The sequence below is a fragment of the Falco cherrug genome, chromosome 9 (genome assembly GCF_023634085.1).
Source record: "Falco cherrug isolate bFalChe1 chromosome 9, bFalChe1.pri, whole genome shotgun sequence".
Lineage (NCBI taxonomy): Eukaryota > Metazoa > Chordata > Aves > Falconiformes > Falconidae > Falco > Falco cherrug.
This window is the reverse complement of record NC_073705.1, coordinates 54301957-54320404: the sequence shown is the minus strand read 5'-3', so window position 1 is coordinate 54320404 and position 18448 is coordinate 54301957. Positions and strand designations below refer to the sequence as shown.

Below are 18448 nucleotides of genomic sequence, written 5' to 3'. Positions count from 1 at the left end.
CCCTATAGATTCTGGGCACAAATTGAGTCAGAGCCTCTCTTAAAGGGGGATAACCACTGACAGTTTCCATACACTATTGAAACAGTCAATCCCAGAATGGGTATCTTGCCTGATCTCTGCTTAAGTGATAAATGAGCACTGGTAGGCAGAGACATTTCACTGGACTTCTGAAAAAACAGGAAGAGTTTAACAGAAAATTTGAGTAAGTTTTATCATGTGTATTTTTTTAATATACATAGACTGTACTATGTATCATTTAAAAGCATCAACGACAAAAAAAAAAAAGCTGAAATAACAGAAAGGGACAGTTACAAACTAGATATTACAAACGTGCAACAGAGCAGTCTACACAAAGATTTTCCGAACACTGTTGTAACAGATGGATAACATAAACAGTGGTCTTCTATAAAAAGAATAAAAACGGTGGAGAAAGCAATATTAAAAATTCCCTCTTCTATCCTATGCATAAATCAAGTTCTGCTCAAGCCCTATAAAATAGGGAGAAGAGAGTATGATTTCATACGAGTCCTGGAACAGCGCAGGGAGCAGTGAGCATGTGCCAGCTGGAGAACTGGCTCCAATATGTTTTTTACTTAAACCTCATTTGTGCTGCATTCTGATGCTTCTAAAATCATCTATATCTATCAAGCAGTAATCTGCTGTACACACTCTGATGTCATTTGGAGAAGAAGGAAGATTACAAATGACAGAACTATGACAATGCTTGGCAGAAGCAAGTATCGGTGTCAAGTTTTTAGCTATCAAATGATTCACAACAAAACAGAGCAGCTAGAACCTTCCTGAAAAACAAACCATGTGGGATACTATTTTTAACGCACTCAAAAAAGGATAATATCAGCATTCTCAGATGTCATAAGTTACTTCAAGATGAGGCATTCATTATGCCTCTATTAAACTAATTAAAATCCAGTGAGGTAAAGAAACAACGCAACAGGCCCGTAAGGGTCATCTGTCCTCAATACATTACCTCTTCTGACACTTTTAGATTTGATTTATTACAACACATTCAATAAAGTCCCAGCCCACTCCATTCAACAGCTAAATCTGTCTTTATGTAGGTCTCTACAATCACTCAGTGGCCTTGGCAAATGTAAATAACTTGGCTCAGCTAAATAATAAATACAAATAAAAAAAAAATAGCAGCACACAGTAGGGTTGCATTCCACATCCATTTTATATCAGCATGTGAGAATTCCAAGATGTTCTAATCTTGCAAAGAAAAACACCTTTTGCCTTCATGTTTCTGTATATATATATATAAAAAAACCTTACATTTTCAGAAACTTGCATTTTACATGTGTTCTACCAGTAATTAACATCTGAAGTATTCTTTGAGGGAAGGAAGAAGGGGATTAGCATCCTGAAGGCCGAGAGATACCTGGTTACAATTTAATGTGCAAGCATGCATGGCGGTGGGGGGGGGCACGTGTGGTGTGTGTGCGTGAAACAAAACAAAATATATGAATACCTCAAGATATGGGATTCATCAAAATTATGATACCAAATTTATTTTTAAAGAAATTAACTTTTTACCTTAACCACTTCACCACCATCAACCTTCATCAGCTGCTTCAAATTCTGCTGCAACAGGTTGGTGTTAGATCGCCATTTCAGAAGCCCCAAGAGATCAACTGGGAATAAGAAAAACAATTATATCATGCAGGATATTTACTTTCACTGACACTCCATGACTACATTCAGGACAAACAGGTTTAGTTCCTTAGGTCAGCCATTTTCACTGGACAACAACGTATTTCTAGTATGCCTCTGACACTGCAGAAACCTAGTACAATAGTTCTATCATGAAAGAACTCTGAAAAGCTTTCAAAAAAGCAGCCTGCTCTTCAAATGTCAGCATTAAAATCTAGGCCAAGAAAGTCTGATCCTTCAGTTTTAATTTGTTGTACACAACAGTTGTGTGTTTAGAAAAAGATGCCAAAATGAAATTAGTCAGCCACCAACACAGTCATATCTACAGGACCGTGACTCTTCCAGCATTAATGTTTCTAGCTTCTTTGCTCTCACTGAATAAACTGAAAAGAAAATACAGCACAATGCAAGGCAAACAGTTGCAAACTAAGCTAATTCAGTGGAAAGCTGTCTGCTTAATAACTCATAATGCCCAAATTGTTTCCTTGCTTTCAAGTGATGGAGAGCTAGGGTACAGATCAGATCTCGGAACAAATCAACTGCAAATGGTCTTGTCCCCAGATTCTACATCCCACTATTAAGATCATGTCACTTCAGCATTCACTGATAAATAAGGGAATACAGAAGGCAAGTTCTCTCTCTGTTATTAGTCATAGAGAGCCACCACACCATTTTTCAGTTTCCTTTACAGAAAACTTCTCACAAGGAACTCACAGTTGAGGTTCCCCTGCAAACGACCATGCTAGTAAACAGTAACAGCCACACTGGAGCACCAGTGAGTTAAACCCACCCCAGCATTTGTTGAAATGCGACCTGAATTGCCCACAGCCCAAAAACCCCAAGCTCATCCCACCTTAGCCAAACCAGCATCAGGGAAAAATTCCTCCCTGCCCCATTGAAAGTCAGTTTTCAGCACAAAACAAACTATTTGTCAGTCATGCTCGGTAGAAGCCCCCAAAAAGATACAAACAGAAGATTTCACAGAATGTCTACCTTCAATTCAGCCACTGGATATCTACTGCACATTACCCACACCCCAATATTCGGTGAATTCTGCCCAATATAACTCTCCAAGGACAGGCAGCTTCTTGCAGCCGATACCCCCTCACTTCTTTTATTCAAACTTTCAAAGCAATCAACAACACTTTTGCCAAGGCATGCATCTGCAGAGTATATTCTTGAAATTATATGCAGAGACCCAGAGCAGCTGCTATATTTTCCCCAAAACCTTTCATTCTAAGCAATAAATAAAATTCTTTCCAGTGGAATGAACTGCAGTTCTCCTTGGGATAAGATTCCCCTTTGAGCAGCACTCAAACCAAGCCCTCTTACCATCTCTTTGGGAGCAGAAATAAAGAGCATTTTACTACATGAAAGCTTTGAACAATCCAAGCCCTTTTCTTTTCTTTTTTCTTTTTTGTAGTATAGCCTACAAGAAGTCTACAGGCTGAAAGCAAAGTCTTAAAAACTGAACAGTAACAGAGAAACTACTTCTGGAAGAAAAGGAAAGATGCCTCCGTAAGTTATCCAAAGTGTTTCATGAATATGTTTATATCAGATTTCCACCACTGAATTTGGTTGCAGCCTGATTTCTAAAAAGGCGTCAGCTTGACAAAAGAAATCATCTGAACAAAAGCCAGCCCACAGACCATCTCTGAAATGCATCGTGTATTGCCCCAAGAAAACAAACCCACATGTACTTTCAGCGTGATGACACAGCAAATGCTAAATGAATATACACATGAACAGAAAATGTCAATGCAGTCCAACTACCAGAAAGAGAAAATCAAATTACAGTGTACACTAAAAATGTGCATTCACTCTGTTACTGTAAGCATTAACCCCAGTAAAGTACCAGTTGATCAGTTAATCCTACTCATTTAATAAATATGTTACTCTATACCTAGACCAAGTAGAACAGGATAAGAATGTAAAACTGTATTTTAGCCTATAGTAAATAGTAATACTGTAGTCAGACTAGGTCAAGTGACGTTTATGTGATCAGAAAATATCGGAGGGAGAAGACAGAACGAGGATTTCCAATTGCAAAGGGTTAGAACGAATGTCTAGCCTGCCAAGTAGCCAATAGCAACTTTACTTTATTTGTGTTAATGTAATATGTGATTATACTGCCTACATATAAAGATTTTCTTTCACATTGTATTTAGCAATTGGAAGCAAGTGGTCCAGCTTCCTGGTTATACACTTCCCTTGATTTGTATCTCTGCAAAGGTTTCCCTATAGAGATACCAAAACTCTTCTGAAAGCCAGTCACTGAATTGAAGTTAGATAATATTTCCTTTCTAATTAAATTGTGTTCTTCGAAATAATCTTCCCTCTTGACTTAAAGAATGGAAAATGAAATGCTTAATGACGTGTTTTATTTTAATTCCATATTTATATCTTCATTTTTATGCCACTATAGTACCTGAACTTGTCATATCATGTATATCACTTTTTTTTAAATCAGTTGTGCTTATGAATAACTAAGTAAAATTCCTCTTGACTATTTTCTGAAAGCCTAGTCTCCTTGGTTCCTCAGAGTCCTGACTCCACTATTGTCTAGAGGTTTGCATTCCTCAGGCAGAAAAGAAAACTTAGAAATACTTTGAATAAGCCTTACAGATAGCTCAGGTGCTTCACAACAGCAAAGACACAGGTAGAACGCCACATGGCTCTCTGGTTGCTCATAACCAGAAAAAATTTTCAGCAAGGCCATTAATGCAATCTCAGTTCTATTCCCATCACCCTGATGATGAAGGGACATCCATCTGGATAGTCCTACAAGAGGCACTGCTAAGATTTACTATCCACAGGCAGTATTCACATAGAGGGAGATGTCACTTTTGATGCCATTTCAATGCCCCTCCTTCTGTGTTTCTTGGTATCTCCAGCTTCTAGCTGACAGAAAAAGAAGATTGTAATACCAAAACTACCTTGCCTGCACAGGAGAACAACTCATTTTGCCATAGATCAACAGGCTACTCTGAAAAAGGAAAATAAAACCAACGCACAACTCTGACTTGAACACAACATCAGTAACAGATTCAGAACAGACCCAGCTACCCATTTACCCTAAGAAAAGAAGGCACAATGTTTGCCACACCAGAGATCCACCAAGATGCTGTCAACTGCAAGCAGACACCCCACAACATATGGGTTCAAATGTCTCACATCTGAGTTTAGAAAAAAAAAAAAAAGAAAACCAATATAAAAACATCAAACAACAAAAAATGCCCCACAAACTTGGTGTGTCGTCTGCTGCATTCAGTGCTCCACAAGACGGAAACAGTAGCAAAGCTAGTGTGAGGTATCGGTCAACCACCGCCTAGAGAAGGTGGGGATCCAGTGCCACATTCTCTGTTGGTACATCAAATGACAGCAGCACCATCAGTCACGACTTCAACACATACATCTCTAGAGTTTCATAAAGCTTCGTATTAATTCTTAAAGTCCAGAATTGTAATATAGAAGCTCTACTTCATCACACAAAAATGCACTTAATGTTTCTGTGAAAGTGTTCCTTTGGCCCATAAAAAAAAATAAATTTGTTACAGACAGTCTTGAGAGTACAATAAAAACATGCACTGCCATAGACCTGTGGATATGGGGGGAAGAACGTTCCTTTCTGCCTCAGACAGCAAAGGAGGAGAATCTGGCCACTAGGCAAAGTGATGATGGACAGCAACTTCTGATGCCTCCAAGCGCTGATGATCTCACAGATTCCTGAGGAGGCTGGGGGATTTTGCTTGTTTTCAGACAGTCCTTGTCTTTGGCTTACATTGCTACTCTTCCTCAAAATTAAATGCAAAATCTAAGAAGAAAATGCCAGGAAACATGTTGCTATAATATATTCTGCCACAAATCACAACTGCTCAAATGTTAATTAAGTAGATACTTCATACTATCACTTTCTCAGAGAAAATAGCTGAAGTCTTACAAGTGGCCAAGTCTGCTATTTTGGAGACTTCTCAGATGCCAAGGACATCAATTATTAACAGAAAAGCAACATTAATAACTCACAGTTCATAAAGAACTAAAGTCAAGTAAGTGTTCAAAGAGCTTATATCCAAAAAAGAGTCTGCAACTTCAAATACAATGCAGAAGGAGCCATATGAGTTATTAGCATACTTTCAGAATTATTACTAAAAGTAAGTCTTAAAGGCAATTCTAAGATACTTAAAAGAGGGTGAAGAAAGAACTATTATAGGTAACTAAATGGAGGAAATTATGTTTTGGCTCACCATTTTGGTAAATGAGGATAGTCAAGGATTTTTACTTACTTATTTTTAAGAAAGTTAGAAGAAGAATATTAACCAACAATTTCACAGAAGTTAAAATCAGCTTCAGAAACTATTCTCTGAACAGCACTGCTAATTTCTAGACAAAAAAAAATGATACTTGATGGAGGATTTTAATGATGAAAATTTTTGGGTTTTTTCTAAATTGCATAAGGATACATGGTGATCTTTTTTATAATATCAAAATACTTTGAAGAAAAAGAAAAGGCTTTGATAGCTAAGGAAAAGTTTCACAGACAACATAATTAACAGTAACAATAAAGATCAAGAGTTCAGAGGAAATTATATGCAAATGAAGCATGAAGCAATGCTCAGTCTTAATTTTAATAATAGTTCTGCAAAAGCAATGTCAATATATTGATCACTAGGAAATACTCTAACTACTAACAAGCACTAAGAAAGACTGACAGAAAAAAAACAAAACCACCCTAATCATATCACAAACAAAAAGCAGCTCAATTCCACACGCTGTTTTCTGCCTTCTACAAAACCCCAAAACCACCGTGTTACTCTTGAGCTGTAATCCCATCTTTGCTATGAAATTCCAAAATAATTTCTGATTTTTTTGCTTAACACCCTCTTAGGCTATAAGACTGCCAGACTGCAGTGAGCCTGATGTGCTCTGAATATGAAACACACCTAGGATGTGCTGTTACAGATGCCACTAAAAAACACTGCAATAAAAGTATGAGTTGACTACGAAGTTGTACCAGAGTGGTAACTTTCCCCCTTGGACAGAGAACCCATTAACGTGACAATCCAATCATTATTCCCACCCACCCCCCATGCCAAGCTCTCCTCAACCACAACCTCGACTCCCGACAGATCTATCCGGACTGAGATCTCCCTTCTCCTGAGTCACGAAGGAATGATTCCTTTCCCTGGCATGACTCACTCACATCTCAATGACCCACCCACACTCCCAAGTCTGCTTCTGGTGCAGCAAAGAGAACAAGGGACCGCTCCATGGCAACGAAGCACAAAAATCAAAGAGAGGGCACAGTCTGGAAATGTGAAATATTTGCTTTGGTGGCTGCCATCAGCTCTACTTTCCACAGCCTCTGGATGCAGTCAGCCAGCTGACAAATGCACATGAAAAATGTATAGAAGGCAAGTTTCAAAAGGAACAAAACACATCAACTCCACTCCTGGTAGTCTGTGTTCATGTGACGATGTGTGAAAATGAAAGTGACCTCCATGCAACACATTCGCATGCTCACATCCCTTCTGCCCAACACAAGAAAACATCAGAGCTTTCTTCAGGCATAAGATACGGATATTGCACCTTGGAAATAACACAAAACAGCTTATTTGGGAGTACAGCCATGGTTTTACTCTTGAAAGCAAACTCATCCTCTTCCTTAGTGCTATTATTCATACTCACAAAGTAGTAAAATGCCATGGAGCCTGTTTTCAGTACCATTCAGTATGAAAGCCTCAAGTATACAGCAAACAATATTCCTGTTTCCCTTTAACTTGGGATTCTTCTGTTTTCTTAGAGACGTGTCCTGCTCTAAAGCAAAACAAAGCCCAGGGGCAGAGAAAAAGGTACACAAACCCAGTAGATGCTTTTGCTGCATCCAGACAATTTAATCTGAGACTGCTAGGCAAACAACCCACAATTTATTTATGGAGAAAGGGGGATGGAGAAGGCAGGAAAGTCAGTACATAGAAACCCACTCTAACTGTGAGGAGCAGAAGCTCCAGTAGTCCTATGAACTTACCGTTCTGGGTAAGTTTGGTTGAACAAACTAGAGTTGAGATCTGGAAAGAGTCTTTGCTGATGGTGCAGCTGCCAAGGTTCTGCATGCTTTTCCCTGTTGCAGAGTGTCCTTTTTCCTCCAATTCTATTTTAGTAGATGGAAGACTTAAATATGTTGAGGCATCTTCCAGCTTCTTTGCTTCTGCCTACAGTGGTATTTTAAATACAACATGAAACAGTCTGAAAGTATCTAGTGAAAAACCTTGGTAATAATAAAATTTTATTATTTACACTGGATTTTCTTAGGTTTTCTTCTGAATTGGAGCTACCCAATGGGTCTAAATTACTTTTGTAATTTAGAACTAACCTGTCTACAGATTGAAGCCAAGATGTGATGAAGAGCTACAGAAGTAACTTTTCCCAGCCATGAATACCCACAGAAAACTCAGTAACAAGTGCCTTTAAAACTAAAACATTCATAGCAGAATATATTTAAGGTTTAACAATCAATCTGCCAAATATGCAGACTGCACAGTACTTGCTATTTAGTTGCTTTATCTAACAGAATAGTCTATAACACATTTTTCTATGCAATTCTGTAACAGCAATTCATTAAAAGTCAGTCAGCTGAGTGAGCTGCTATGGAAAGACTATAGTATTTCAAAATTCTACCTTGTAAACTATAAGGTCATGTTCTCCGTCTCTTAGAGTTGTTCCATCATATCTCATGAGTTTCACAAATGCTAGGGCAAATATTTTCTCAGATTTATCTTTGGCTGTTAAAAAAAAAAAAAAAAAAAAAATCACACCACATAAATCACGTAAGTATTTTATTCTTATACAGACAGTCCACCTAGATTTCAGAAACATAAATAACCTGTAAATGAATGACCACAGTAAAGATTCTCAGATGAGGAAAGTGTACAAGAAGTTAGGAGAGTCTTTCAAATGCAAGACAGAACCAAATAACCACAAAAATAAATGTATAAGGATCTGACCACACCAACAGCAACTAGAGGCTTAATATTTCTATATTCTGTCTGTTCTTTTAGAAAGCTGGACTAAAGCAACTTTTTAAAAACAAAATAGAAATTTGATGCTTTTATCATGTTCAGGTTTTTAGGAGTTAGAAGAATGGCAGCACTCGGTACCTAGAATAATGATTGAAAGACCAGCACTGAGGATCTCATCAGAGCTCTGTCATTTGAAGGGGGAACATTTGAACCAAAACAGAAACTGGATCTGTAACTACAGATGAAGTGCCTAAATGTCTGAAAGCTGACCCACTCTACAACCACCATGAACAAAAAAATGCATTCAGTTTGCTCTCATTGTTCAAAATCTATTATCAAAGGTTAAGTAAAAACAAAGCAACAGGGCAAGCAGAAATCAGAAATTGTCAAGAAGTAAAACCAGAAGGAAAGTGCAATAAACTTGAGACAACCCAAGAACCCAGTGAGAAAGCCGTGCTGCCCTAAGGCACAACTTCTATTCAATAATTAAACTATGGCCAACCTAAATTTTTGAGTCATGTCAAAAATATTTCTGACTCTAGTCATCTGTAGCACACAATCATAATTTTGACACTAATGACACTTATTTTCAGCACATTGTCTTCATTGACAAGTATCACTCTCTAAACTAAGGAAATCTTTTATTAATGATCAATTTGCAAAATACACAGCTTCAATAACTGCTATGGGGTAACATACTACATAATACACAGGCATTAAGAGTATTACATGTCTTATAATGCATCCAGTAGACACTGATTAGTGCTTTTGTCTACACATTTATTCTACTGCAGAAAATTTTGTTGCAGATTTAGAAAGGCTTTCCTACCAAGAGAGCCAGCCCCTGCAATCACTATATGGAACGAACATTATTGCAGCCAAGGGAAATCCCCAAACTTTACTACAAAGCAACTGTTGACAAATGGAAGACAACTAGCTGTCTTGATCTGATCCTCAACAGCTCAAAGCATCTCAGCTGCCAGCAACATTACAGGAAAACAGAGGAACACCCCAAGTTCTCAAATACCTTTCAGACCAAAAATACTTAAAACAAAAAACAACCCCCAAAACCCACAAAGTCAATCTGACAACCAGAAACCAAGTTTCCTAATAGCAAAGTCTTCAATTACAGATGCTATGACTACTGTAAACTCTTTCACATTCCCTTTTCATATAATATTTTTACTACTCCCTACCCACCTACCTCTAAGATATACAATACCACAAACCCTTCAGTTAACTGAAAGCTTTATTCACTAGCCCTTTTATTTGACTTGAAGAAATGACTGGAAAGGAAAAACTTGATGTTGACAGGTAAGAGTGAGAAAGATGTAAAGGGAAAAAGAAGGTGAGATACTAACATAAAACAGGCAGACAAAAAACTTATCCCCACACTAAAAGCAATTACAACAATCAATTACAGATTAGGAATTATCCCTGTTTCAGCAGATTTGGGCACCAGACACTGACAAGAACCGTAATGAAAAGGCTGAATTACTCACAGTCCTGTGATGATCTATGACGGAACGTGAACCTTAAATGACTGCGGTTCACATCTTCAATGGGGATTGCAACCTTCACATGTTGGGAAAGAGAATGGAGAAAGAAAACAGTCAGTACGGTATCTTCAGACATCATAGGCCACTACCAAATCCCACCTAGACATCTTTCAACAACATGCTTGGCACTTTCAAAAAGGTTAATTGCCAGCTTCATTTTGCCATAGAAAACCTTGCAAGGTCACATATTTCCCAGGAAAATTACCAATTCTTGCACCAAGAAAGAAAGAAGAAACAAAGCAAGCCTGTTAAGTTACCCAACAAAACCTGTAACTTCAGATTGTTCACTCCCCTACCACTCCCCCCAGCTCAGGAATGAGCTCCTCTTGTGTTTCATCATCAAGTTTACCTCTACCAGTCAACAGCAGAACAGTGACAATTCTTAACATATCCGTTACCTATGCAACACTTGTAGGCATACACTATTAGTGTATATCTGATCTGTGTGTTGCCGATGTGGAGATGTAACCAATACTCGTCTTCCCCAGTATTTTTGCTAGTCGTCGTATTTTCTTAATCACATCCACAGTCAGGCCCTGTGCCGTACACTGCCCCCTGACACACCGGCTAGGTTTCTGTCATTCCCTAGCAGCCGCTTTCTGTCTATAGCTGCAACAAGAGCACCTTTAGACTTCAAACAGCGGCGTGGGGAGTACCCGCAAGTCCTTTCTCAGGACACACTTACTGCTTCCACTGACTACAGCTAGACAGAATATATTTTCTAAGGCTAACATCAGCCTCCTCTGTAATATTAAAACCTGGCATTTAAGCAAAAATGTTATTACCCAAGCAAATTCAGCAAGTTTAAAGCCCATCAGCTAGATCCCAAAACACTGATGAGTTCAACACTATGGCAATTATATTTTAACCTTAATAGCCTGTTTCTCTAGGTCAGCTTCAAGGAAATAGAGTAAAGCATTCCTACAGAGATGTTGTAGTGCCTCTGTAACAATCCTTTTCACCAAAAGAAATAAAATTCATTATGCAATATGTTGTGGTCAAATCTATTCTCCAGCAGTCTCTGAAAGCCTTCCTTAGTGGAGCCATTCCTTTTGTCCTGCTAAACACACTCACAAGCACTGAATTTCCCTAGTTCTGTTTCTCATGGCTTTCCACTAAAACTCATGTTAATTGCATGTTAACCCCCACAGAGGAAGTTACTGTAACAGTTTATATACCTTTACAGTCTCAAACCAGCGGGGCTGCTTTACTTGATAATATATTACTGACTTGTACTCTGAGATGGCTTCGTCACCAGCACCAGGAAAAATAACGCTCTTGAAAACACAAACAAAAGAGAAAATGTTTATGTCTGTCTTTAACTCTACTTCTTTATTAAAACAAAAAATAAATAAATCAGTGAAGTAGGTCAAAATAAGACAGAATGGCTCATGCCCAGAGCTCCTCATGAAATTAGTATCAAAGTGTATGCACTGATATGACAAGACGTATTTAGTTATGACAAAGGAGAAACTTTTGTTGTAAATAAAAATAGGGGCTTAAGTTGACAAACAAAGATGTTGAAAAGGCTTAAACAGATAAGTATCAAAATAAAAAAAAATCCAGACATTAAATATTTTAGTACCTCTAATCTTTTGCCATCTTCATCATAAACAGACACTGTAACTTCTACATTCTTTGCTGTTGTTTTACTGCCTTTGTCAAAATCTCCCTGAACCAACGTTACATAGATGTCATTACGAACATCACCTACAAGAAAAAGCAAAGCACAAGGTTCTTAGCAATTTTCCCAGTGTACCTACTGGTTTGTGAAACCAATGATACACAGAAACAATGACCAACACATTTTAGCAACAGCAGTCGTACATATGCTATATGCTGTAGCTTTTAAATGTTTTGCCACGTATCTTGAACACTCAAAACTAGTAGTACTGAAAACAGCTGCTTAGCTAAAATTATGCTAAGACTTCTAAAGTCTGAACTATTAACTCATAATGCAGCAAGCTGAATCAAAAAAATCACACCATTTCTGGACTGAAAGAATATCACATCATCATTAAGAGTATAAAAAAAACATAGCATAAAAAACACCTCTGTTCTACTTTTTTATTTTATACGCAATTTCTTTCATTATTAATTTCAAAGGATGAGTTTCACCACAGTCATTCCTTTATCCCATACATAGATCTTTTGCAATTTAAAAATACTTAACAGCCCAGAGAGGTCTCTTTAACTTGTTACATCGGGAAGTGGTTTGATGTTTTTGCTGGCTTGGGGGGTTGAAGGGGAGGGCTTTATTTAGCTTTATGTCTTAAAATGCTTTTCAAATATATCCCAATTTAACTGAAATTTTAAAAACTAATTGGGGAAACAGGGGATTTCCAATAATTTCATGAAGCAGGTGTTTTACGTGCCAACACAGGACTGTAACAAGCAGAGGCACTGAGGCACTTAAACCATATGGGATATATATAGGAAAACATCTGACAAACGCACACTCAGCAACCACAGGGAGAGCCGGAACTGGGACAGGTTTTGAAAATATCTAATGGATACTCCAGAGCTCATCAAGCTGGAAAGGACAGCATGGAGGTCTAGTCTGTTTCTTATAGCAGTTTTTTGAGAAGTACCATGGTTTGGGGTTTTTTTTGTCAACACCAGAATTGAACATCCATAGAATATATGTATTAAAAAAGCAATAAGGCTTTCTTGCAAATACATTATCCAAATTGAGTACAAACCCCAAAAGACTTGCACATCTCTAAACCAAGCCTGTTCCTCTGAAAAGATCTTTCTGGTTTTGATTCATCACAGAAGATATAGGTCATACATATGCTCTTGCTAGGGAGATAATATGAAGCGTACACTTCATATACATTTTTCTTTACTGGAAAAAGAGGAAAATTTCCACTGTCACTGCGACACCATGTTTGGGGGGGGGGGGGGGGGGCGGGTCGGGGATGTAGTTTTATTTATTGATGCCACACATGGGAGGTATTAGCGAAGTATTTTATGTTTATTTTAAATGAGACAAAATCCTTTGACGATCCATTATTTCTGATGTAAACCATACCTCAAATTCATCTCCCCTCCCCCCCGCAAAGCCTCCATACATAGAGATATTTAAAGAAGGCTAAAATGTAACAAAGCAGCATTAATTCACGCAATGACTTACCAGGCATAATAATCTCAGGAAACCCCATTTTCCGAGCCACGGCTGTTGACCTATCAACTAAGTGTGGAAACTCTTTCCTAATCTGATGAATATCTCCTGGAAGAAGTTTCAAAGTCACCCACAAACCTGTTGTGTAAAAACCACAATTATTAAACTGGTGGGATTTTTTCCTAGTTACAAAAGAATTATTTTTACGCATTCTAAAATGTAAGAACATACATGAAGGTAACCGCTCTTCATTTACAAAAACTGAGGCTTTGGAAATTATTTTAAAACAATCAGAAAAACCCCACCACTTCAAGCAGAAGCATCAGTACAACACATGTATGCCTGATTATATCAGACCTCATGAAAAACTGTATAAAAGCTTCACCTGGAAGCTTACTGGCTAATAAAGAACCTGGGAAACTGGAAATCTGTGAAAAATAACTATTCAGGCCTTTGTATTGTGCACTTTGCAGCAATACCATCTAGAAGGCCTCTTGCTAGGGAGGAGTTAGGCATATGTTTAACACCAGAGGCATGTAGCTTCCCTTACACAGGCTTACTAAAGCCAAAAATCTTATTCACAGCCTAAACATTTCAATACAACAGGTCTCCCTTCAGAAGAAAAACAGGTTAGCAAAAGCATACAACAGACAGGAAGAAAGAAATGCTCGGCTATCAGCTGGACCTACCGAAGTCTGGACTGTGGAAACGCAAGCAAGCCTACTGTGCCCTTGGCACGGAGCCAGAGCAACCCTAGAAGAATCCCTCCTGCTCGCAGAACCAGACTTCTCTTACCACTGAAGTCTTCCACAAAGGCTCTCGTGGAAATACAGTTATTAAGCCATTAGCAGAACTGCCACAAGCTTGTATCTATCCTTTGAACTCCCACAAGTTCCTTCTAATGAAACGTTTATCTTCCACAGGAAGAAAGAGAAGTGGCAACATAGATTTGAATGGAAGAACTTAAGTATTACAACCAACCAATATCAAGATGCCAACAAAGGCAGCACCAACAGCAGATACATACCCTGAATTGATTCATCACCACCACCCCCATATGTTGTTTCTGCTGCACTGAGCACAAAGGAATCTACAGCATCAGCTTTACATAGTTGACATTTTTCTCTTCAGTAGCACAAGAAACCACTAAAATGCCTCTGCTTGCCAACTAACATCAGGCACACTTGTTACAGGAAAAAGAAAGATACCAAAGTGGGAAAAAAAAACCAACAAAAAACAACAAAATAACCCAACCAAAGTAGTCCTACGCTTGGTAAAGTGAGTGGCAATCAAGTTTAAGCACAAAATAATTACAGCAGCAATCTGTAGAAGAAAATCCTAAAATTAAAATCTATGAAAAAGAAACCCAAAAATATTCATTTATAAAACAAATTGTGGGTTATCTTGTTACATACACAATTAACTATACATTCATTTTGTATGTATTCGGCAGACAGTTTCTTTTTTATTAAAATCTCTTATAAAAGGCTATAAGCTGACTTGTTGCCAGAGATGGTTCTAACAGCTGCTATTTCATTAAGCAGTAACTGTACCTACACTGACTGGCTGAGCAACAACTCTTAATCCTTTTCTGTTTGTTTGGGGCCTTTCTTAGGGAAAGAATCTGAAATGAATCAAAGAAGCTGAAATGTTTCCTCCTTTCCAATACACGTTGGCCCCGGGGGGAAAGCAGATCTAAGTTCTCCTCTTTAGCTAATGGGTCATTTAAAAAAAAAGTTTTTATTTAGATTTTTATTTTCTATTAATCAGTAAAAAACACCAAAAAAAGTACGTAATATTCCTTGGCTCTACTGTTCAGATAGACACCCCTACACGTGATACAGATATCACCTACAAGGCGTTTGGCGGAAACTCCACACTGGCCTGCGTAAGACTCCCAAGAAAATATTGAAGCCAGTACCACAACAACTGAGCCATCACACAATTCACTTTTTAACTGGCTGACATATTGTGATCACATTGTGTTTTATATAAACACAAACCAAAGAAACCCAAACAAACAAACAAACAAACAAACCCCAACAACCCAGACTTCAGGAGGTAACTCAGCCTGACATCAGCAGCGTACACTGAACGATGAGCAGTGCCACAAGCAGCCCATAGGACAAGGTGCCAGCGGCGCTGCCTTGCTGGGGCCTCGCTCTTACCACCTCCAAGCTCAGGCGGGCGCAGTGCTGGTGGGCGCAACGCCCTGGTCTTCTGGAGATGGAACCAAATGCTGCGAGTGCAGCTGCAAAGCAGGAAAATAAGGCAAAGGAAGGGAAGGAAGAGAATATTCCTTTCTTCAACTTTAGGAGGCCAAAGTCCACAGCTCAAGGGCACAAGAGCTGGATCCCTAAGTCATTTCCCATACAGAAATATAAAGATGTCCAAGTGATGGACAATGCAGGGAAATGACAGACAACCCGTAGAGTTAACGTGGGGCAGGGGGGGAAGGTGCGGGGCACAGCAGGGTAGCAGAATGAGCCCTGCAGGGTGGGGAAGAAGGGAAACCAACAGTGCAAACACGTTGTCTGTTATCAAACGGCAGCTAACAAATGAAGGTAATGTTATGCGCCCTTGAATCCAAAATTAAAGTCATCACGTGTTGCAAATCAAGCAATAAGCAGTTTTAGGTACACCGGTGTATATAAAGAACAGTACGTACCCTGACCCTTGTGGTTAACTTCTTTAGCAGCAATCACTTTGTTTATAACAGTCTGAAGGAAATCATTCTCCCCTGCCACCCTGGGTGAAAAACGGGATGATATGTTCAGCTGCTTGTGTCGAATGGCGTCATCCAACGCTAGCCTGGAGGATGCACATGACGACCAACACCAGGAAACAAAGGGTCACAGAAAACCAGAAGTCACAGTAACAAGGGAACACAAAAGATCATATCATAGTTGTGACAAAGAGTATTAGTCAACGCAAGACAAAGGACAGAAAAGGTAACAAGAAAGACAGAGGAAGATCATTAATCAGAAGAATGCTGATCTACCAGAGAGAAGTACAGCACACCTGCATTGTTACTTCTCCTTTCAGGGACATGCATGCACAGGCCCCAGGAACGCTCTGTGAGGATAGGAAGGATGGGATGTCTCCCTCTGAGAATCCCGTTAAGCAGTGAAAACCTATACAGGCAGTCTTCTCTTTAATATATATAGCAGACTGGCCCTGCAACACCTCCAGGGTCACTTCTGTCATTCTATAGGTTAAGCAGCAGTGCATACCGTCCAAAGGAAAAGCTACCATAAATCTCACAGAAATGGCATAGGAGAAGAACAGCAGATAATCCAAACGTTCTGTTAAACTTGATGAATAAATGAAAAGATGGAAACTATAAATAAACAGCAGCATTAAGTGTCATTTAAGTAATCTTGCCAAGGGCTTTTGACAACCATTGTGTTGGTGGCTATTGAATGAATACAAACAAACAAAGATATGAAAACAGAATTGCATGTGGTACAACAGAAGTGAAGCATGGAATGAGAAGACGACTGTGGCTCATATATACAGCCTAAGTCTATGCTGGAAACAATGACACCAGTATTCATCGCATGTTTTCACATTAAAACATTCTTCTGAAAAAGTATATTCAAAAGAATATGAATAATTTAGTACGGGGCGGGGATGGGGGGGAAACACATCGTACATCTTTTCAAAAAGCTAATTTAGATATATAGAAAAAAAAAATTGGTGTTAATGGAGCAGAAAACTAGATGTTCCATTAGCATTCACTTTGATATACAAAGATTCATTTTCATTGCATACTTCCACACTCACTAAAAAATAAGCTTGCTATTGTTTACCACACAATAAACATATTGTGAACGCACTCTTCCCTAAAAACCCGTTTTCCTTGAAAAATGGAACTGTACTTCTGGTTTTTACCTTAACACCCTCTACACCACTCCAGTGACACCGCTGCACACAAACAAAACAATTACAGACCTGAGGCATATACCTGCTTGGCTCCTATAGCACCTAGAATTTGCAATCCTCTCAACAACCCTACATCTTCAAACCACAAGGGCTTCCTGAACTAAGCTTATTTTACAAAATAAAGTTAACTTGAGATATCTGAGTATCTATTAGTATATTAATCAAGGAATTTAGCTAACATAACTATGCTTTGCCTTTTTGAGCAGACAGCAGTCTAACATTTCACACAATGGAAGAACTAAGCATTCATATATTATGCACATTCATTTGACTTATCCCCACTACATTTCCCTATTTCATGGAATAATAAAAAAAACAAAATAAAAAAATTATGAACTATGGATGGAACAGAGTATTTGCTACACATTCTCTTTTGTTAATAACATTTTACTTCTAAAAGGGTTTTTTCCTACACTTTCTATATATTCACAAAAATTCAGACTATTAAACCCATATTCCTCAATATGATTTTGTGGCTGGAAGTCAAAACTGATCTTTGATGTTATGTTAAATTCATACATGTCCCTACTTTAAAAGGGCAACAAATCTGTATTTGCTATTAGCTATTATTTTAATTTCATTATTCAATAAAATAATAATAATAATAATGCTGTTTGCTATTATCATAAAATAGTGTCTGTCAAACTCCATGGCAGCAACCTTAGAGTCACTGTGGAAGGGTTTGCATTTTTAGATGACTACTAGAAGCAAGACCAGATCCGCACAGCAAACCGATCTGCTTGATTCTGTGAACCAACTACAACAGGTGTGTGAGCAGACACATCCCCTCCCTTACCACCCAACCAAACTCCCCAAGGTTTCTGCTATATGTCTTGCATGATAATGTTGAATACTAAGGAGATATTGCAGGAGGTATATCAAGCCATCCTTCAAATTCTCAACTTTTGTTTTTATTCCAATTAATGTGGCCCCTACTATGAAATTATATCTGCTACAAAGGAAAAGATAAATGTTATTGTTGCCTAATTTCACAGAAGTCCCCTTCAGTGGATTTTGGTAATGCTGCTGGTCTTTGTCAACCTCAGGCAGAGCTAAGCCAGTAATGTACTTATTCTAAGCATTTCACCTCTTAACACATTTTCACCCTGACATCTTAAAAAAAAAAAAAAAAA

The 18448-nt window shown here is 38.3% G+C and overlaps 1 protein-coding gene across 2 annotated transcripts in view; it reads right to left on the bottom strand.

The window, feature by feature from the left end:
* Window positions 1–18448, bottom strand: part of DOCK1 (dedicator of cytokinesis 1) — a 319193-nt gene that overhangs the window by 257086 nt on the left and 43659 nt on the right. Inside the window, exons 12-19 of one of the 2 annotated variants that reach the window (XM_055719977.1) lie at window positions 16039–16181; window positions 13383–13508; window positions 11832–11956; window positions 11425–11523; window positions 10190–10262; window positions 8347–8450; window positions 7697–7880; window positions 1555–1652 (exon numbers count right to left, since the gene is read on the bottom strand). In XM_055719977.1, coding sequence (XP_055575952.1) covers window positions 1555–1652; window positions 7697–7880; window positions 8347–8450; window positions 10190–10262; window positions 11425–11523; window positions 11832–11956; window positions 13383–13508; window positions 16039–16181 — 952 coding nt within the window. The remainder of the gene's footprint in view (window positions 1–1554; window positions 1653–7696; window positions 7881–8346; window positions 8451–10189; window positions 10263–11424; window positions 11524–11831; window positions 11957–13382; window positions 13509–16038; window positions 16182–18448) is intronic. The other variant, XM_055719978.1, reaches the window with a different exon arrangement.